The 18,970-nt window shown below is 36.8% G+C and overlaps 1 protein-coding gene across 3 annotated transcripts in view; it reads right to left on the bottom strand.

Annotated features, from left to right (window-relative positions):
- Positions 1 to 1,739: 1,739 nt before the first annotated feature.
- The window catches only part of ARHGAP18 (Rho GTPase activating protein 18), a 91,998-nt gene continuing 74,767 nt past the window's right edge, over positions 1,740 to 18,970 (bottom strand). For all 3 annotated transcript variants that reach the window (XM_077782212.2, XM_031504375.3, XM_021547115.4), the window contains exons 9-15: positions 18,536 to 18,695; positions 15,885 to 15,967; positions 14,479 to 14,685; positions 13,549 to 13,695; positions 7,941 to 8,065; positions 6,668 to 6,729; positions 1,740 to 4,102 (exon numbers count right to left, since the gene is read on the bottom strand). In XM_077782212.2, coding sequence (XP_077638338.1) covers positions 4,011 to 4,102; positions 6,668 to 6,729; positions 7,941 to 8,065; positions 13,549 to 13,695; positions 14,479 to 14,685; positions 15,885 to 15,967; positions 18,536 to 18,695 — 876 coding nt within the window. In that variant the 3' untranslated portion in view covers positions 1,740 to 4,010. The remainder of the gene's footprint in view (positions 4,103 to 6,667; positions 6,730 to 7,940; positions 8,066 to 13,548; positions 13,696 to 14,478; positions 14,686 to 15,884; positions 15,968 to 18,535; positions 18,696 to 18,970) is intronic.

Consider the following 18,970-nt stretch of genomic DNA (forward strand, 5'->3'; position numbering starts at 1 on the left):
CAACAGACTGAAAAGTAATTAGGAGAAGATACACACAAGGTAGCAAGATTACCCCAGATAAATTTCCTTTGGAACCCAGGCTAAAAATTACAGCATTATATTTATTAAAAGAATCCCCTGAAGCCATACTTGTGATTGCTATACTGCTGTTACTGGCAATACAGCAGATTCTTAAAGCAATTGTTGGAGGATCATTATTTGGTTTATACAAATCAGATTAATTTCATCCCTCCTAGCCAGAAGCCAGCCATTTATGAACACTTTTCCTACCTGCTAAATGGGGATAATAGGTACTTACCTACTTCAGATGTGGTCTATGTGCAACAGACCACAGTGGTACACAAACAGTAGTATAAATATTTTTAAAGCATTGTTCTACATTAAAAAATATTATAAATATTGCTCCAAGATTAGCACATACACATTTTATACTTTTTGAATGGCTGCAACCTTTTAAAGATAGTAGCACAACAGAGAATTAATCCTAAGATGCATTTAAATGTGATACCAAGGAAACAATTTCTTTAGCAATCTTTTACCAAGTTAGCTTGCTTCTGCAATTTAACTCAATACTTAGGAAGACAGTGTGCTTTACTGGAGAGTTACATTGCTTTAAAGAATGTCTGACAAAGAAATAATGGGCTGGGAAAAGTTCAAAGCAGGCCTTTCTCAAACATTTCCTTCTTTGTTGGTGCTCACTGCCAAATAGTGCATCTCCTTATCCTTGAATTCATCTCAGTCATGCTGCTGATAGAAATTCAGCTAATATTTCCAACACATTCAGATCCATTAATCTACCTGCTCCCTAATGTCTTCTTGAAATTCTCAGAGATGCTGCTTGTTGACTTGCAACACGAGATAAACCTGTCTCATTGCTGTTCACGCAGGGGGCAGCTGGTTGGGATGACATCTTTCCTCCTGGCACCCATGGAGATCCAGGGATGGTGCATGTGCTTTGCACAAGGTAGAAAAGAGCAGGAGGCTATGGAGGATGAGTACAAACTCTGTAGTCTTTGAAGAACAGGCAGTGTGAGAAAGGTGTCTGCACCTCATAAAAGCATTGGGGACATTTCTCCTCCTTCCTCCTCCTTCACCAGAGGGTTTTTGAGCACAAAACCATCCTTACACGCTCCACAACATCCAGGCAGTGGTAAGAGGGACCATCACCTGCTTCCCCACTTCTTCCTCTCCCCAGTCCTGGTTGCTGTAATGCCTGTACAGGGCTGCACACAGCATTAATCTGACACTGGGTGAAAAATCTCATGCAGATGTGCTTCTCAAGTCATCAGTCAAACAGTGGTGGCCTACCAAATCACCCCAAATAAGCAACTAATGAAGCACTGTATTTTTAATTATAGAAGAGTCTTATCAGCTTACCTGAATGCATTTTGGACTTCCCACTTGTGCCCTAATTTAATTACTTGATTATGAAAAATGTAGAGCCGGTATTTTCAATGAGCGCTGAGAAGTCTCCTGTTCCTTTGCATGTACCCAGCAAATGTTATATTGCAATTGTGTATTGCAATTGCAAAGTTATAAACTTCTAGCCTGTTATTTCTTTTTTCAGCAGGTGTTCATTTTGCAGGATTTTAACTTATCAATGTCTCTTTGTCATATACAATACTACTAGCTCTCTACAAAGATGTAAAATGCGAAATCACAAAATAATTATCACTTAGTGTCATTTGGATATGTTTTACGCAGAAAAATAAGTATTTGAATGAGAAAGTCAGAAAAAGTCAGAAAAAACCAACATTTAATTACAAAAGAACATTTTTAAATTAAAAAAAACACCAAACAATGGCACTAAACCAAAAACAAAGTTATTTAAGAGATCATAACCACAGGTTGGTTGCAATTTTATGCTGAAACTGTTAGGAACAGCTGTTCCTATCATCTGCACTTTGCTCCTGATTAAAATAACACCTAGAGTTCCAGTAACAAGTAATCTTTCACAGAACTATAACGTATGTGACATTACATGTCAAAAAAAACCCCCTTATATTTATTACAATAGATTCATAAATGTTTACCTAAGCATTGTACTGCTTTGCCACTCTATTCCTTCCATTTGAAAAACAGGGAGTTTGTTCTACAGAAAAATGTAATTTGTCTTAGACGATGTGTCCATAGTGGCACGGTGCTATACCACGTGGGAACGCCCAGATAGATGGAGCACTGAGGGCAGTACAGTCACATTAGAACAATTTCCTCTTTTACTCATCCTGCTTTTTAGAACCAACCAGTGCAGTGCTTTTTCTTCATATGAAGACAGCCTTTAACTTTAAGAAACAATAAATGTACACGGCCCCAAAATTGTTCATATGCTGTGGATAACTAATCAGCAGATGTCTAATTTTTCTATGATCTTTCAGAGTTCTATTTCACTGCTTGTACATAAAAGGGAGAGTTCCAGTAGTTACTTTGTCAACACAGGGCCCACATCCAAAGCTCAGCAGAAAGGTCCTTTATTCCTTTAATCAGCTTTGATCACGTAAAAAAATGTAATTCAGTCCTTGATTGCATGTAGAATACTCCCTATGAGGTCAGTATAAATCTCTGTGTGCATTGAAAGAAAGTATTTCATTCCAAGGATACAATTTCACAGTAGTTACCTCAGATAGTCAGCATGCAGGTGTAAGCACTTGAGCACAGCTGAGCTAGTTTATAAATAAATTGTGAAGTGGTACACAAACTAGTGAGCCCAAAGTGTCGCTGCAGAACAGGGGCTCTGGAGCTCCAGGCCACAGAGCTCTTTGTGCTGCACCAAGCCTCCTCAGTCTATAATTCATTATCAGTGAATTCCTTGGGGAGCTTTCAGTCCTTTCCTGAGTGGGGATGGATTTGCAATAGTTCTCTGTTGGACCACTAATTTTAGACAGCATCTATCACCATAAGGGAAATCAGAACTTGATTTCTAGCCTCGTCCAGGATAAACCAGATACATAGCCGATGGTAGGTAATACCCACAGTAGACCCTTACAATGGTTTTGAGTGAAAGGTTTAGTGGTTTGCTACCTATGGAATTTAGAGTACAGTTTCCTTCCACAGTTATTTTATTTTTCCTGAAAGTTTTTATTATGCTAGTAGCTGAAAAGTTTTGGCAGTTCACAAAACTCAATCAATCAGATGCCCAGAAAACCTGAAATCAGGGTATGTAACATGGCTGCTGAAATACCTAAAAGGTTTTTCTAGTGCATGACAATATGCCAGAAAGGACAATACCAAGAGTAGTGAGCTTTAAAAAGACTCACCTTGTTATGTGGACCTTTGTTTTTTTCTTCCTTTTTTTTTTTTTTTTGTAATAATCTCAAGAGCACAATCAACTGAAGTAAAAATAAAATTACTTAAAAGATCTAGCAAAAAAGCTGCATAGAAAGCATTTTCACAGTTGTTTTTAAATAGTTTTCATCAAACTTTAAATTAGGACTTCCAAAGACAAAATAGATTGCATTGCAGTTTTTTCCTGTGAAATTCACAGTAATTTGGGAAATTCATATCACTCGGTCAGGTATTTTTAATACTGTACCATTCAGAAGTGCTGATCAGGAACCGGTTTTCTATTGTACTAGCATTGAAAAAACCTATATGAACACAAAATTCTACACAAACAATTTGTAGGTCCTTAATACAAAGAGTTTAAACATCTGCTTGAAAAATAAATTCTTCTGACTCAAGACCTACCAGATGGGAGGTAGCTTAGTGCCATTAAAATATTTAAGCTACTTATATATAAAATATATAAGGAACTTTTGCTCATTTCAAACTTGAGTGGGAAAACTGTGCTATCTCCAAAATTTTTCTGCAAGTAAAACTGAAAGTTTACTGGTTATAACTGTTGGGTCACTATTGCCTTTTTTTTTTTTTTTTTTTTTTTTTTTTTTTTTAACTGGATAAAGTTCTATTAATATACATAATGGTTGAATGTTAAAAGGACACACTATCCCTTTGAAACATTCAGCTGTACAAGGTAAGTCCACAGGTTGGAGGTTTTGCTATTAGTTATGATCTTAGCTCTGTTTAGGTTTTATAACCCACTCAGCATTTGGGTTGAGCTGGTATAGGTCCTTCATGTAGGTATCATCATCAAGGCAGCGTTCTCCTAGAAACAGAAAAGACACGTGGTTACACCAGTACCAAAAGAAAAATGAAATAACTTCCAAAGTTCCTGTTAGTGCTTTACTCCATGTAGATTTTCAAAGTCTCTCTGTGGTGTTTAACAAAAGACAAGGCACATAAAAGTTGGAGGTGCTCCTACCCTCCCCGTAGGAGAAGGGACAAGAGGAAGAAGGAAGGATAGAAGGGGCTGTTCTACCTCTGTGACACATTCTAGGTCAGATTTCTCACAAAGACCATACAGATGGGAACTCCCCTCTGCAAGTAAGCAATGTCCTGATCCTCTCATGATTATATCCAAAAACTACATTCACATTTGCATAGAGGCTCTTTAAAATTTCAGGTTATTTTCCCCTTTTTAAATGCTAAGTTTGTGCAAGGTTTTTCCTTGCTAAGAAGGTGTTACTCCCTATCCTCTTCCTCTTAACTCAGCTGTTCTGCATAGCATTTGTAATAGTTGCTGTCCTTGGAGGGGAAAGTAGTACACTGTACTTGGTGCACTAGATGCAATTAATTTATGTCTAGTAGCTATGAAGAAAATAGCATATGCTGATCCATCAAGATCTGCACATTCTTCCCATTTTCCTACAGGCAAAGCACTATCTCATGCATTTGCAGCTCTGCATCACAGCTCCTCTTCTACTCTGCTATGCAGTTGTTTGGGGTGGATGGCTCATGCCAGACAGACGTTTCCAGTGCTCCTGAGATGGGAGGCAAACACAGGTGGAATGCTGCAGCTGAGGTTGTCTGCCAGCTCTTTGGATGCCCTGCACAGAGCAGGCAAGAAGGCAAGACTCTCTGCTCAACCAGGCACAGACTCCATCTGCTCCCTCTAGGATTTTAATTCAAACCTCTGTGACCAGTACTGCCCATGTTGCTGACCTAGGTCTTCTCCTTTGCTCAGTACAGCATGTTCAGGCAGTGAGAGCATGGGGACAGCACTTTGCATGTCCCCATCCAGCCAGTCCCAGGCACAAAGCAGTGGCAGAAGTCCCATCAGTGCCCTGAAGTCCTACAGTGTACTGACTACTAAAGAAACGTCTGCAGACTCCAGCAGCTGCATCTGCTAGAGGACAAGATCACAGCATTGTGCTTGTTATAATTATGAGCGTAAGTGTAAGGACATAAGTGTGTCATGAGCCCCTCAAGTCTTCTTGTTTTGGGCTCCCTCTATATGAGTCATGCACACTGGAAAGAGAGACAGATGGCAAAAGTCAGGACAGCTGGTTTACTTAAACCTGTACAGCAGGTTAAAGGCAGGGAATTTCTCTTACTTCAATTGAGAGTATTAATAAGAACTAACAAGGACTGATTAAAGTTGAAATCCTCTGGAAGTAAACCATTCAGACAGAGAAAACATCTTTCTAAACTATGTCACAACAAAACAAAATAAATCTGCACTTTCTCTAAGAGAAATACAATTTCTATCACATGTTTAAAGTAACAGTAACTTGTTCCAGTTTCACTGGAATTCTGTTACAAAACCTTTTTTCCTGCAATGATTACACCTCTGTAGAATAAATAAGATATTCTTCTCTTTTAAAAAAGTCTGGGATTGCAACCTGCTTTAATGGGCATAGGAAATGTATGTAGATACTGGATTTACAAGAGAACATATAATACATTCATCTGGCACCCAACTATCTTGGTAACTTATTTACCAGACTTCGTAAAGACACTAAAACATACCTGTTGCAGGTAACATAGGTAAGTGCTATTTTAATTAAGTCTTTTGGTTTAGACAAACATGCAAAAAATTATTTATAGTAGTGATTAGAATAAAAGAAAAATGCCAGAAGTAGCAATTTACACACAGAATTGAAACTTGCAAAAGAAAAATTACTGCATGTAATTTTATAATGCCATGTAAGTTTAACAGGTCACAGTTAAGGAAAAAGTAAATGTTAAGTCCAATCTACTACTGCTTTCTAGTTCTCCTTTTGTTTTCCTGAGCATATGAAAAATACTTTTATTAGAAACTGATTTCTAATGCAAAAATACTCTTGCATTTGTGGAAGAAAACTTTAGAACTGTGCTCAAAAATTATCCTTGGCATTAACCTTGCTGGTCTGCTATTTACTTTAATGAAAAGGATCTGGAATAAGCAGAGCAGGGAAAGACTAACTGCTGGAAAATTTTATCACAGTCATATTTTTGGCTGAGCATTTTCTTCCCCCTAAAAGAACCTGCAAGTGACACTCAAATGCAGAACACGAAGAAATCTAAGTTCACTTATTATGCCTCAGTACAAAGAGATGAATAAGATGAACTTCAAGCACCTTTGTATCCAACGTTTCTGTGCTTATTCACTGTACCTACATATCAGGAACATCAGTTAGAGCTGCCAACTTCCTCTGGGACATACAATAAGATACTACTAATATAATGATCACACCAACATCTCTGCTGCCTTCTCCACAAGGTTAACTGTCTGCTTTAGTGTCAGTGAGAATGAGGGACATGAAAAAAAATACAACCACAGCAAAGCCCATGGACAACATGCCAAGGAATCCTATTCTAGCTAAAGAGGTCATTCAGAAGCCATTCTTACCAATATTTCCTCCTATTTCATAAAGAAAGACCTCTTCTCTCTTGAGTGTTTGGACATTTCCACTGTGGGGAACAGAACACAATGAATGATGATATTACAAAAGTGCTTGTGGATCAGCCAAGTTATGCTAATTAAAATCAGCACTGCACCCATCACAAATCCTTACTGACACAATCAGTGAACAAGAATACCCTTGCATACTAGTGCAAATTAACAGTCCTGCAAGTGAGCAATACACTAGAAAAGGTAAAATAAGTTAAATATTAAGAAGCTGCAGGTTTTAGGAAAGAATTTTATTGTTATTAGCAAGTAGCTTGATATTTACCCTCTGATTTTTCTTTTACTGCTGCTGCAAAAATAAGTATTTCCCTCAAATATGCCATATTTCAGAAAAAGCATTCTGGTTGGGTGGGAAAAAAACACATTCTTGCTGGATTTAATTGTACTGCAACTAAAAGAAGTAAAAAACAGACAGTGGAAAAATGAAGTCCCTATATTAAAAAGGGATTCTATTATTCTCACTGCTTAATTGTAATAATATATACTAAAGCCCAGCTAGAAAATAACTTTCTGACAATGGTGGAAAACTCTAAGAACAGCATTTAGGAAAAAGCAGCTTCTTAATCTCAACTAGTGTATCATATTATTGCTTTAGATAAATAGCTAGATATGATGAATATGTGCATTAATTTTATTTTTTTTCAAAAGATTGCTTAAAATTTCTCCATTTCTAAATGGATTTGAATTACTAAAATGTAGCTTTTGTTTTAAATAATTTAATGTGTGTGACATTTTCACATCATTATACTCCAGTACCTATTATGGTGTTATACAGAAATGCATGTCCTGGGGGTGACTTTATGATGCTTGCATTTTAAATAGATTTATATATATAAATGCATTATATATTTACATAATAAATTCATTATTTAAAAAAAAAAATAAAAAAAAAATCTCTCTTCTTACCTCATTCCTCTGTTTTCTTGAAGTTCCCTTCTGACTTGTCCTCACAAAATTACAAAACTATTCCTGACCCATCAGATTAAATAACAATTAATTTTTTACTAACAGCACTCATGTATTCCTAAAGGCTTCCTGAGCTTTAATAACATATAAAAGCATTAATTCCTCAAGCGTGTATTTTGATGGCTAAATTCAGCCAAACATTTCATGAACTGACCCGGACTTTGAGTATTTTAAAACTTTTTTCTTGATATAATAAATGAAGAGACACTTCTCCCGACACGATAACTAAACAAAGATGTGTTTATACCTTTTCTGGCTGAGAAACCTGGCTACTATATCACCAGCTTTCAGTTCTTCTGTCAGCTGTATTGCCATGGAAACTTTGGAAAGATGAGGCGCTTGCACCCGTATCACTCCCTGAGGAACATCAGTCTGCAAAGCAATAAGAGTGGTGGAACAAAGCTGCTAGCAGCTGGCTTTGATGAGCTTCTCAAAATACAGTGTGGAATAAGTAAGTACAGTGCTCTGCACTTCACTATTTACTTCACTTCTCTACAAACATACAATAACTACGCAGCAGTTCAGTAAATTACATCCGACCTTCAAAGCTCTTTTTAACAACAGGGAGAACTTCAGAACAAAGGAGCAATAGTGTTCAATTATTTTTCAAAGATGTTAAGAATAACAATAATAATTATTCTATATTAAGAACACCCTTTGATATTATAAGAAGCATGTGACACTGATATGGAAATGTCTTCCTGCAGGCATGAAAACCAGGCAGTGCCCCCACACCAACCCTCTGCCAAAACTTCTGGAAGAAACCTGTCCAGTTCCATTTAATCTGAACCTCCTGCCCCCCCAAAAAAAAAGAAAAAAAAAAGAAAAAAAAGAAAAAAAAAAACCACACAAAGTACTGATGGTGGTGGATCAGTCTACTTTAAAGGATTCTTCTTTCCTTTTCATAAATTTAATTTTTAAAAACAGATATAAAACCAGATATTCACTACTGCAAGTTTTTCTTCCTATTTCTTATTGTCCAGAATATATTCAGCTAGGCAACCTGCCCTATATAATAGTCTGATTCTATAATGGATTTGTATTTTATTTCAACCTACAAGTCCTTGATGATGAATACTAATCATATTAGCTACAGAGGAGGATAAAGGACAGCTTTTCTGTTCCACTTGCAGGTACATTACATTTGAAGTTAGAAAAGACATAATTTATTTGTGAATAAGGTCCTAATTTCTGTTCCTAGAAACATTTCTATTCCTATAACATTATCATTTACCCAAACCTACTCATTTTGAAAGGAAAAGAAAGTAAGGATCTCTGTATTCAAAGTTGATTATGACAGTTCATTGTCTCCTTTCCCACTACACACATCTCGATTTACCCAGTTGCAAGGCTGAACATTTTTTTCTTCCATAATCAATGAATAAATCTGGGCACCTGTGAATCTAGAATAGCTTCTCTGAAACCATCAGAGTTAAATGAGTATAGAACAAGTACAAACGTGAGCAGAATCACAAGAACAGTTTCCTGAGATAGATGAAGGCTCATTACTATACAAATGATGAGTTACAGTAAGCAATTTTAACCAAACAATCCTTTTGTGTCCGGTCTTATTATTTATCAATTTAAAAATACTAGACATCATAACTATTTCTGTCTAAAGCAGTATGAATTATCATACTGAGAATTTGCTAAGTACTAATTGTGGAATCAGAGACTCATAAGATTGCAAGAGATCGCTATGAGATTTCCCATAGATTAAATTTGTCACATCTGTTCTTTAAGACCCCCACCTATAGAACCAGTGTCTATAGCCATCTGCTAGGTAGTAAATCCTGCTAAAAATTTTTTTGTCTCTTTCCAAACTTTTGGGATCCTGGCAAAAAGAAATTACATTTTTAAGGATGAAATGATTGTTTATAGATGTCCCTATCTGGTCTTCCACCAAATTCAAAATGGTAAATTTCAACTAGCTTTCATTTTTGTATACATTTCTTGATAATTGTGTCTCAGCTGATTTTATAGGAATTTCTCCAACTTTCAGCTGGATAACTTTTTTTTTTCTTTGCTACACAGCAGGCATATGATAAATTATTTAAAAAGCAGTCCACTTTGAGTATATGAGAAAAAGAACAAGAAATGTCCACAGAGCTCTAACATTATGGTCACAGATCAAACAGAATAATTACTTTGTTTATTCACAGAGAATCATTATTAGCTCAGCTAATTAATGCATTTTGCCACTTTCACCACCTGCATTTCCAGGAGAAATCATGCTCAGCTGCACAATATGTTCATGCTGCCAAACTATATAGAGAGTAGAACCTTAGCATCCCCTAGCCAATACACAGTGCAAGTTGATGGGAAAGAAAATGTGGCCTAAACCCTCTAAGAGCTGAATGACAGGGCCTATTCTCTGCACAGCACAGTCCAAAATACCCAAGTGAGGGGCTTCATATCACAACATATTAAGCTATGAACCTACAAGAGGACTGACAACCCACTGAAGAGTGGGTCACCAATGCTACTCAGTTTGCAAGTTTCCTCCCCTGCTTCACAGGCCCTCTCAGGTCAGATTTAAAACACTGCAACCCCTGGCTGAATTAGGCACTTGCATTATTAAAAAAACTGAAGACAGAACATCTTTGCTTGATGGAAAATACATTGGCCTACAACATTTAGTCTGCAGCAGGAACAGCAGTCACCTGTGAGGTACTAATCTTCTTCAAACCCTTCCTTTTCAGAGGGGCTTAGAATCTATATATCACAGAGAAGAACAGCAGCTGCCTGGCTACAGGATCCACTAGGTAGATCTCTCCCAGTTAGGTATGAGAAACTGTGTAAGTCTCTCCCAGTTTCTTCTAATCCATTTTTCGTGTCCCACTTGAATATTTTTCACACTAGCTGCAGAGAGAAATGTGACTATGCAATATTTTCATAATTAAGGAATATTATGCATACTTATTAAAGGTGTAAAGTATACCAAGCAGGTATGCGGCATGAACATTATGAAGAACAAAACTGATTTTCAAAAGGTTCTTGCTACATGCAAAGCAAAGGCTGAAAGAAATTCAAAGGAGTTGTTCTCTTTGGGCTGAAAAATACTGCACCTAGTTTGGGACAAAAAACTAGAAAACCATACACAGAGAAATTATTTAGCAGGTAGCAATTTTTTTTAAAGTAAATAATCTGGCACTGCAATGAGTGACATATTCAGCAGAAGTCAAAAGGTTATTCTGAGTAAATTCAAACAGATCATGCAAAAGAAGGGTGTGGGATACAATGGGTTTTATAACCTGCAGTAGCTCAGCCCTGTTGTGCTGTTGTGCTGCTCACATGATATCACCCTTTTTTGGAACAATTGCACCATACAGAGGAATACATGATAGATGCTAGAAATGTGGCTAAAGGCAGTAGGTAAATTTCCAGTCCTGAGGGCATCTTTCTTTGTCTGTCTAGAGCATTATTCAAGCCCAACACCAACACAAAGACTTAATCCCCAACACTGACTTGGGGCCATAAGTATGCATAGGTATTCCAAAAAGCAATTAACCCTTGCAAGCCCTCTAATATCAACCACTCTCAACACTGTACAGAGATCTCACCTGTAGTTTGCAGTAAATGCTTTTTAACCTCTGTCTCAGAGGGGAAATGTGATTGATAGAGAGGCCTCATCAGAGCTAATATGAAATTTTATCCAAATGAGCTGCTAATAAGAATTCAGATACTGAGTTATTTCTGGAGAATATGGAGGTGACTCAGGTTCTGCCCATCTATGTTTAATCATGTAGGGTGCCACAGCAAGTGTTAGAAAATAGACATTTTTCCTCAGCTTTATTCGGCAGCACACAACTTAATTAGGTATAATGTTTAAAAAAAGACTGGATGTGGAACTTGGTGCCATGTTTTAGTTGAGGTGTTAGGGCATGAGTTGGACTCTATGATCTTTAAGGTCTCTTCCAACCTAGAGATTCTGTAAATTCTATGAAAGTTTCAAACATGTTTCCCTGGAGTGGGAAATTCACCACGTCTGGGTGCCTCACTTGCAACCTGATAGTTAAATATAGTTCAAGAACTGCACGGGAAATTTACCTCATTTGTAAATTAAAGCAGTATGAATTGAACTCTAGGGAGAAGAAAAACCCAAATAATTTTTTCTGAAAGAATAAGACATTTTTTTACTTGAAAAATGTATAAATTGTCATTCACAATGAAGCTTTATCAATTTGTGAATATGATTTTAAGACTAATATGTTCTCAAGCACCCAAAATTACTGAATGCTTGCAATAAGTATGAAGGATTTGTAAAATATTGTACCATTTAATTTTGACAAAAATCTCCACAGAATTCTAGGGCTTAAAAAAATCATTGAATAGTAACTTTACATTTACATCTGAATAAGAATATTACATGCGGCTTCAGTTCTATATCCCAAGTAGATTAGAAAGGCATAATTTACTCTAAAATACCTCAACCCTAACTCCCCAGTGGATTAAAAATACATATCTTTGCACTGAATTATATAAAAAAAAAATCTAATATCTGAACTTGAAACGGCATTTACTTTTTCCAGTGAATTTGCTGCTATTTAGGTGTTGAACACAGGATGGCAGCATTAAGTGTCATCACATTGACTCAAGTGAATTCAATTTGATTATTTTCCTATTAGACCAAGAAAAACAAATTCCAGTGTTTAATTATTTTAAAATCATATGCAATTCATTTGGTGTAAAGATTCCTGAATATAGACAGATACCAAGGCAAGGCAAAGTGATCCCTGGGGAATTAATCAATTTTGGACATAAGGATACATGTCAAATACTGCATACAAAACAAGGTAGAAACACTGAAATGTAATTCTCCAGCAGATTCTGGATATATAGCATATTCATTTGACACATTCTATTTGCTTTGGCTTAAAAGCTTAAAAAATGCCTTTATAAGAATATGACAACCCTTCTCTTGGTAGCAGTCTGACATACACACACTTTGTAAGAAAACCAGACTGCTCAGAGCAGACTGCATTTCTACCAGCGACCACAAGATGACTCTACCTCACCAGAATCTTCACTGTGATTTCAACCCACAAGGGGATACGTTCATACCACCCAAATCTGATACGTTTTCATTATGGTACCAGAATACACGTATTTGGTATTACCTGTTCGTGTATTTAAACTAACTTTGGAATAATGTATTTCAAATGCTTTATAATTAAGGTACTATATTGTATAGGCTAAAAAGTTTCCAAAAAATCGTAATTATAAAAATTATCAACAATTTCAACATGCACAAGATGTATTTTTAAAGTTTTGATGTCAGTGGGAACAGCTCAACTAAAATCTTTCTGAACTACAGGAAAAATTAACCCTACAATTGCCACAGTATTTTTGTATTTTAAGGAGTGTGTGAAGAGTGTTATGCTGAAACTTATGCCTTGACATCACTGATGGGTATGGCAGAAGCCAATTTCCTAAAGGAGAGAGATACTGAACTGTGGGTTATATACACTGGGGTAGGCTGGCAGCAGCCACTTGGACAGTAGCTGCATAAGAAGCAGTTTATCAGTTTTTCACATTTGTTTCTTCCTTTGGGGTTTCTTGGGTTGGGCAGGTTGTGCATGTTCTAGCTAAAGACAGCTAGTTAGGACAAAGTGTTCAGTGCTTATCATTTTTCAGAAGAGAAATATCCTGAAAATTCTGTGAAGCCAAAGAAAAAACCAGTACAAACCTCTAAATGTGTCATGTCAGTAACCCACAAACTGTGAAATCTACACTGAGTTGCTATCTATTGACAGTCTCAATTAAAAAATGTATATATCCCCTCTGCTACATCCACTTTTTCACTAAAAATCACAATCCTATGCATAAAGCATTTCAGATGTATGTTTGCTTACATCATTAGGAGTCTTCTCCTGTTTCTCATGCTTTTCCCGGTCATATGCCATCTTTTTCAGAAGTTTCTTCATAGCTTTGTCCTTTTTCTCCTTCTTCGGGCTTTCAGCATTTTGTTTTCTCACTTGGTTAACAATAAACTTTGGAATCTAGATAAAATAAATATAGAGTAAGCATGAATAACTGCATAATTTTCTTACCAAAATTTTCTAAGTGGCCAGATTATCAGGTAGAACTCAAAAACAGTGTTTTTTTCCAGTAATAACTGTAGATTCAAATAATATAAAACTGTGAATCAGTTTTAAAACCACTCAATTTGTGATAAAATATTCTATTCTATAACTGCTTAGGGGAAGAGATGTGGAATCATACGGCGTTTTTACTTTTGTCAGTCAAAAACATTCACTTGTCAGTATGCAAAATGGAGCTAATTACTTTTCCTCACATGCAACATAGGTCAAAATTGTTTCAAGTTGCTGATGGACAACACATCTCCAACTTGTCCAGTTTGTCCAAGCTAGAGCTTTGCTTAAGACCATGACACAACTTCATGCTTTATTAAAACATGTTTTATATAATACTAAGTTTGGCCCAAAGGGCAATGAGTTCAAACACTGTTTCCTGCTAATATCTCTAAGCCAAAAAGAATTGCCCACAGCAATATATACTGATAGACCAAATATACATATTCCCCAACGACTTATTTTTGAGTTCACCTGTAGTACATACAATATTAAAACTCTGACCACCAGAGCTTAACATCAGATGTAATATTTTTGTTTTACTCCCATAAGAGCTACCCATGACCAAGAACTCAGCTGGATCCATCTGATCCTTTTCTAAATCATGGATGTAACTTCATATGACTTCTCTATTCAGATACCCTGTTGTGAAATTTATCATCTTCCACCCCCGCCTAAAAACACACTTACTGTCCAGAGAAGTTTTTGGTACTGAATCATAAAGCGCATGACATTTGCTGTCCCAACTGCCATAACAAACTCGCTTTGTTCAATAGTCTTTGAGCCAAACCCATGAAATGTGAAAAGGTTTGGTGCCATCACCATCGCAACATTCTTCAACGTCATCTTATTTTTGTCTCGGTGATCAATTACCCTTTGGAGGAATTCAAGCAGTACCTGAAATAAGAGCAGGACTTTCAGCCCACCTCTGTATGTGAATTGTGAAGCACGTGCAGAGTTGAAAATGAACATATGAGTGAAACACAATGTTGCATTTTTTTTTGAAAAAGCTCTTAACTCCTAATAAAACCACATTAAAAGCAATCAATAATAGAAGTGTGACTATATTTATCCACAGAACAGTAATGCAAGTTTTGTTTCCTTCAAGTAATGAAGTAAAACATTCTTGTTGTTTTTGTGGGTAGCATTTGCAAAAGCATTCATGCGACTTTGAGGCCCTGCACAGTAAGGTTTGTTTCAAAGCCTTTGTTATGTAGGTGTATAAGCAGCATCCCACAGATGCTTGCGAAGACATTACTGTTGGCATTTGTTAAACTGAAAGTGAACTCAATAGTGCCAGCTGTCATGGTTATGGAAACATGGAGTGGCTAATTCTGTAAGGTAAGCAATTCACGAGTAAAGCACTGCATTGTGAATGACAGCCAGTGAAAAACTGGCAATTTTCAATTAATTTGGTTCCAGATATTTGTAGCTCAACCTTCTTGACTGCCTCCACACAATAATCAACTCAAAGTCTTGTTTGAACAGTAAGACCTAGTAGGATTTTTGCCTGTAATAGATGATGTTCTGCATTCTACACAAATCCTGCATTCATTCTTGATTGTAACAGCTCTAACAGTAAGCATATTCTGAAAAAAAAAAAAAACATTAATAGCTTTTCTACAAAAGGACAAGCACAAACTGGAAGAATCCATGTAATATGCTACAAATAGCAACAGGAAGTGTAAATGTCTAGTTTATTGAGAGCACAGAGAAAAGTGAGGCATAAAAATGAAGAGCTAAACCCACTTCATAAAAGGAAACTCACATTCATCATATTCTAACATTGTTTATTTTTTGTACTGGAAATAATGACAGATGCAAAAAAAAGGGAGCAAAACTATTGAGAGAAAAGAGAGATTACTATTGCAATCCTGGAAAAATGTCAAGTCACATTCTTTAAAGTCATTTGGGAGGAATTAGGTCCCTAAGTTGTTTTTTTCTCCCAAAGTTATGTGAAATATGGGGGAATAAAAAGAATCAGTAGTTTCAGCATTAACTTTGAACTGAAATAAAAAGACAACAGCATTCATTACAGTAGATTGATAGAAATAGAGAAAACATTTATGCAGGAAAACAGTATTAACAATTCTAACCTTCAGAGTGTCTCTGTTTGCTTCAGGTAGAAGGATAACCAAAAGATTCAAAGCTTGCAGTTGCTGTTTCCTCGTTGGGAGATCTGCCAATAAAGCACACAGACCTCAGGATTTTGAAATTGTTATTTGTACTCTTCAAAAAGCACAAATTCTAAGTTGAAACTTTTTGCGAAATGCTAAATGCATACACATGGCTAATTATCATAGCATGACAAAGGACTGGCAGATGCTGGTTTTCTGATACTCATTTCCAAATATTCTTTTAGGATTCAGTTGGTGTGTGACTCAGCAGTCTTTTGGCAATGTTTTCTAGATGCCTTGTGATTCCTTCTTAATTTTGCTATGATACAAGAAGGAATAGCTAACTGTTCTTCCCTTTCTGAGCCTGTGCCCCAACACACCAAAGGGTATATTCAACACTGCTTTCACAGTTTCTCTGGTTGCCTTCAGAGTCGCACGATCTCCCAAGTCACCCACACAGAATGAATACCACATGTAACTGAGTAAGGGAGGTCTCCAGCGACATAACCAACAGCAGCTGCAATGGCAAACCAGAAGGGATAAAATCAAGAGCAGAGAAGCTTAACATGTATCTACAGCAGAGAGTGTTGTACCAAATGAGGCAAGCTATAATTAAAGAAAAGTAACGTTGCTTCTGCCTTTTACCAATTGCTCAGTGGTGCATCATTCACCCAAGCTGCACAATGAATGCATCCCTACACTCCTCCATCTCCTAGAAGAGCTCCTACATTCTGGAACTGCAGAAAGCCCCACATTTGTCACTTGTGATAAACTTCCTCCTGTCATGCTTTAGAGTACAAGCTCTGGCAAGTCTTCTCAGAAGATTCCCAATGAATCAGGCCATGCATAAAACAAGTGAAGAAGGAGATAATTGCACAACATAGTTTTATCACATGATTTCAAAATTCAACAGGGATGTTCTCATGCATCCTGCTGAGATTCCAACTGGTATTCCCAATACCTTTCATCAAAATCAATTCAGGATATACCACCAAACAAAAATAAAAGTTCATTGATGAAATAAAAAAAACCCTTGCTGACTACCTTCTACCATACCAAAAATTAAGGATCTGAAGAAATGAGTGGCAAATTGTATAGCCATTTAAAACATCAAGTAGTGAGTAACGTTATCTACCTGCTTTAGAAAGACATACATTAAAAGTGAGGCTTAAGTTTAGTTTCAAAACACCATATGTCACAATATTCAAAAAAAGTAATGAGAATCAATCTCTTCCTAGGAACATAAGCAAAAATACAATTCCAAAACAATTAAAATTCATTACTTAAATGAAGAGTTTCTGTCTGCTTACCTAAGTAACAACTGAATTTTAGTTGCTTACATTATTTAAATTAGCAAATTAAATTGTTCAATTTATGTTCTTTAAATATTTAATTCTAACTACACTACTTAGTCACGGTATCATGAAAAAAAGATGGTTCTTTGTCTCTACACTAATCTTATTGCATACAACCAACATGACAAACTATTTAAACAACAGGAGTCTATGAAGTGCTGTGTCTGTTTTGAAGCAAGTCCTTTCGTTCAGTATAGAAAGTGGTTTGGATCCTGGCATCTGAGTACTTCTGGGTAAGTAAAACCACATAAGCCTTCAGACAGCTCAGGAGCACAAGCAGAAACCCACCTGGCTCCAATCACTATCCAGTAAATGGAACAACCTTGTAGAGCTCTTTGCTGCCAGAACCATCTGAAAGTGTTCTGGCCAGTTTTAACTTGACACTCAGTACTGCAAAATCAACAACAATGTGTAGCAGGCCAAAGCACCAGCCCCCTACTCCAACTAACCTGACAGCATTGAAAGGCAGCTCAGACCTGGGAGACTTGACACAGAAGTCAAGAATTTTTAAGAATATTTGTCAGTCTGTCTGTCCATGTGAATTCTCTGATCCTGCATTTAGCTCAGTTGGTTGAAGCATGGTGCTAATAATGCCAAGGTTGATGGTTTAATCCCCATATGAACCATTCTCTATGAAAGCTCCTCTTAGAAATGAGCCATTGCTCTGCCTGCAGGCAAGGGAAATAGAACTTGCAGTCCTGTGTTGACTGGGGAGTTAATGTATGTGGGTTCTCACTCCGGATTCATTATCACCAACCCCACTCTCTTCTGTTAAAGCTGGTATGTTTGCTGTATTGTAACCAGTTGGCAAAGAGGGCATTTTCACAAGAACTTACAGATCTCAAGGGATCACAGACTACCAGCAGTTCTGACTATTCTGCTCTAACTTCTCCTCTTATAAATGGATAAAAGACCCTAAACAGTATAAATTATCACTTGTTGTATTTCCTGAAGAGCTGCTTATCTTTGTTATGGTTTTCTTTTGAAGCAAACACTACTTATAAACTAATACTGTAATATACATTTTCTGTGTAACCCTTGTATACCCCTTAACTACTATCAGAAACATTAAGAAGTGAAAATGTGCTTTCATAGTATGTGTAAGCTATTAAAATAGCTGTTACATGAAAAATGCTATTTGCACAGTAGCAAAATTATGCCCATCTTTTCCCAGGAGAACTCATATTGTTGTTATTCAATTTGCTTCTCAGCAAAGAGGCACTTCTTTGCACGGCTATCAATTCTTTCAGCAGAGACAGAAAGGACACTACTCACTCTGCACATCTTGGAAAGCTTTGAGATATTCTACAGTGAGGAGTGGCTGAGGCAGTTCACGGATGAAGAGTTTTAAAAGACTTGCTGCATCATGTTGCTTCACATTTTCCCAGTTGAAAGTCCCTTCATAAAATTTTGCTTCCAGTTCTTGGCAAAGACCCTGAAATGCAATGGATACAGAGAGCACCAGTAATATTTGGCTGCTGAAGTCACACGTTATACACACAGCAATACTTTCCACACTTTGAAAAGGGAGGAAGGACATCTGAAATATCGCTTAACTCCAATTGCTGCTGGTCTTTTGCTACAAAACAGATAAATGTGGGATCAGAAGTACTGCAAGCAAACACACATTAACAGGCAGCAGTCAAATCATATGGGAAAAAATCCCATGGGCCTGAGCAAGGGCCATATGGAATAAATACACAGTAAGAA

The sequence above is a fragment of the Lonchura striata genome, chromosome 3 (genome assembly GCF_050655825.1).
Source record: "Lonchura striata isolate lonStrDom1 chromosome 3, ASM5065582v1, whole genome shotgun sequence".
NCBI classification, from domain to species: domain Eukaryota; kingdom Metazoa; phylum Chordata; class Aves; order Passeriformes; family Estrildidae; genus Lonchura; species Lonchura striata.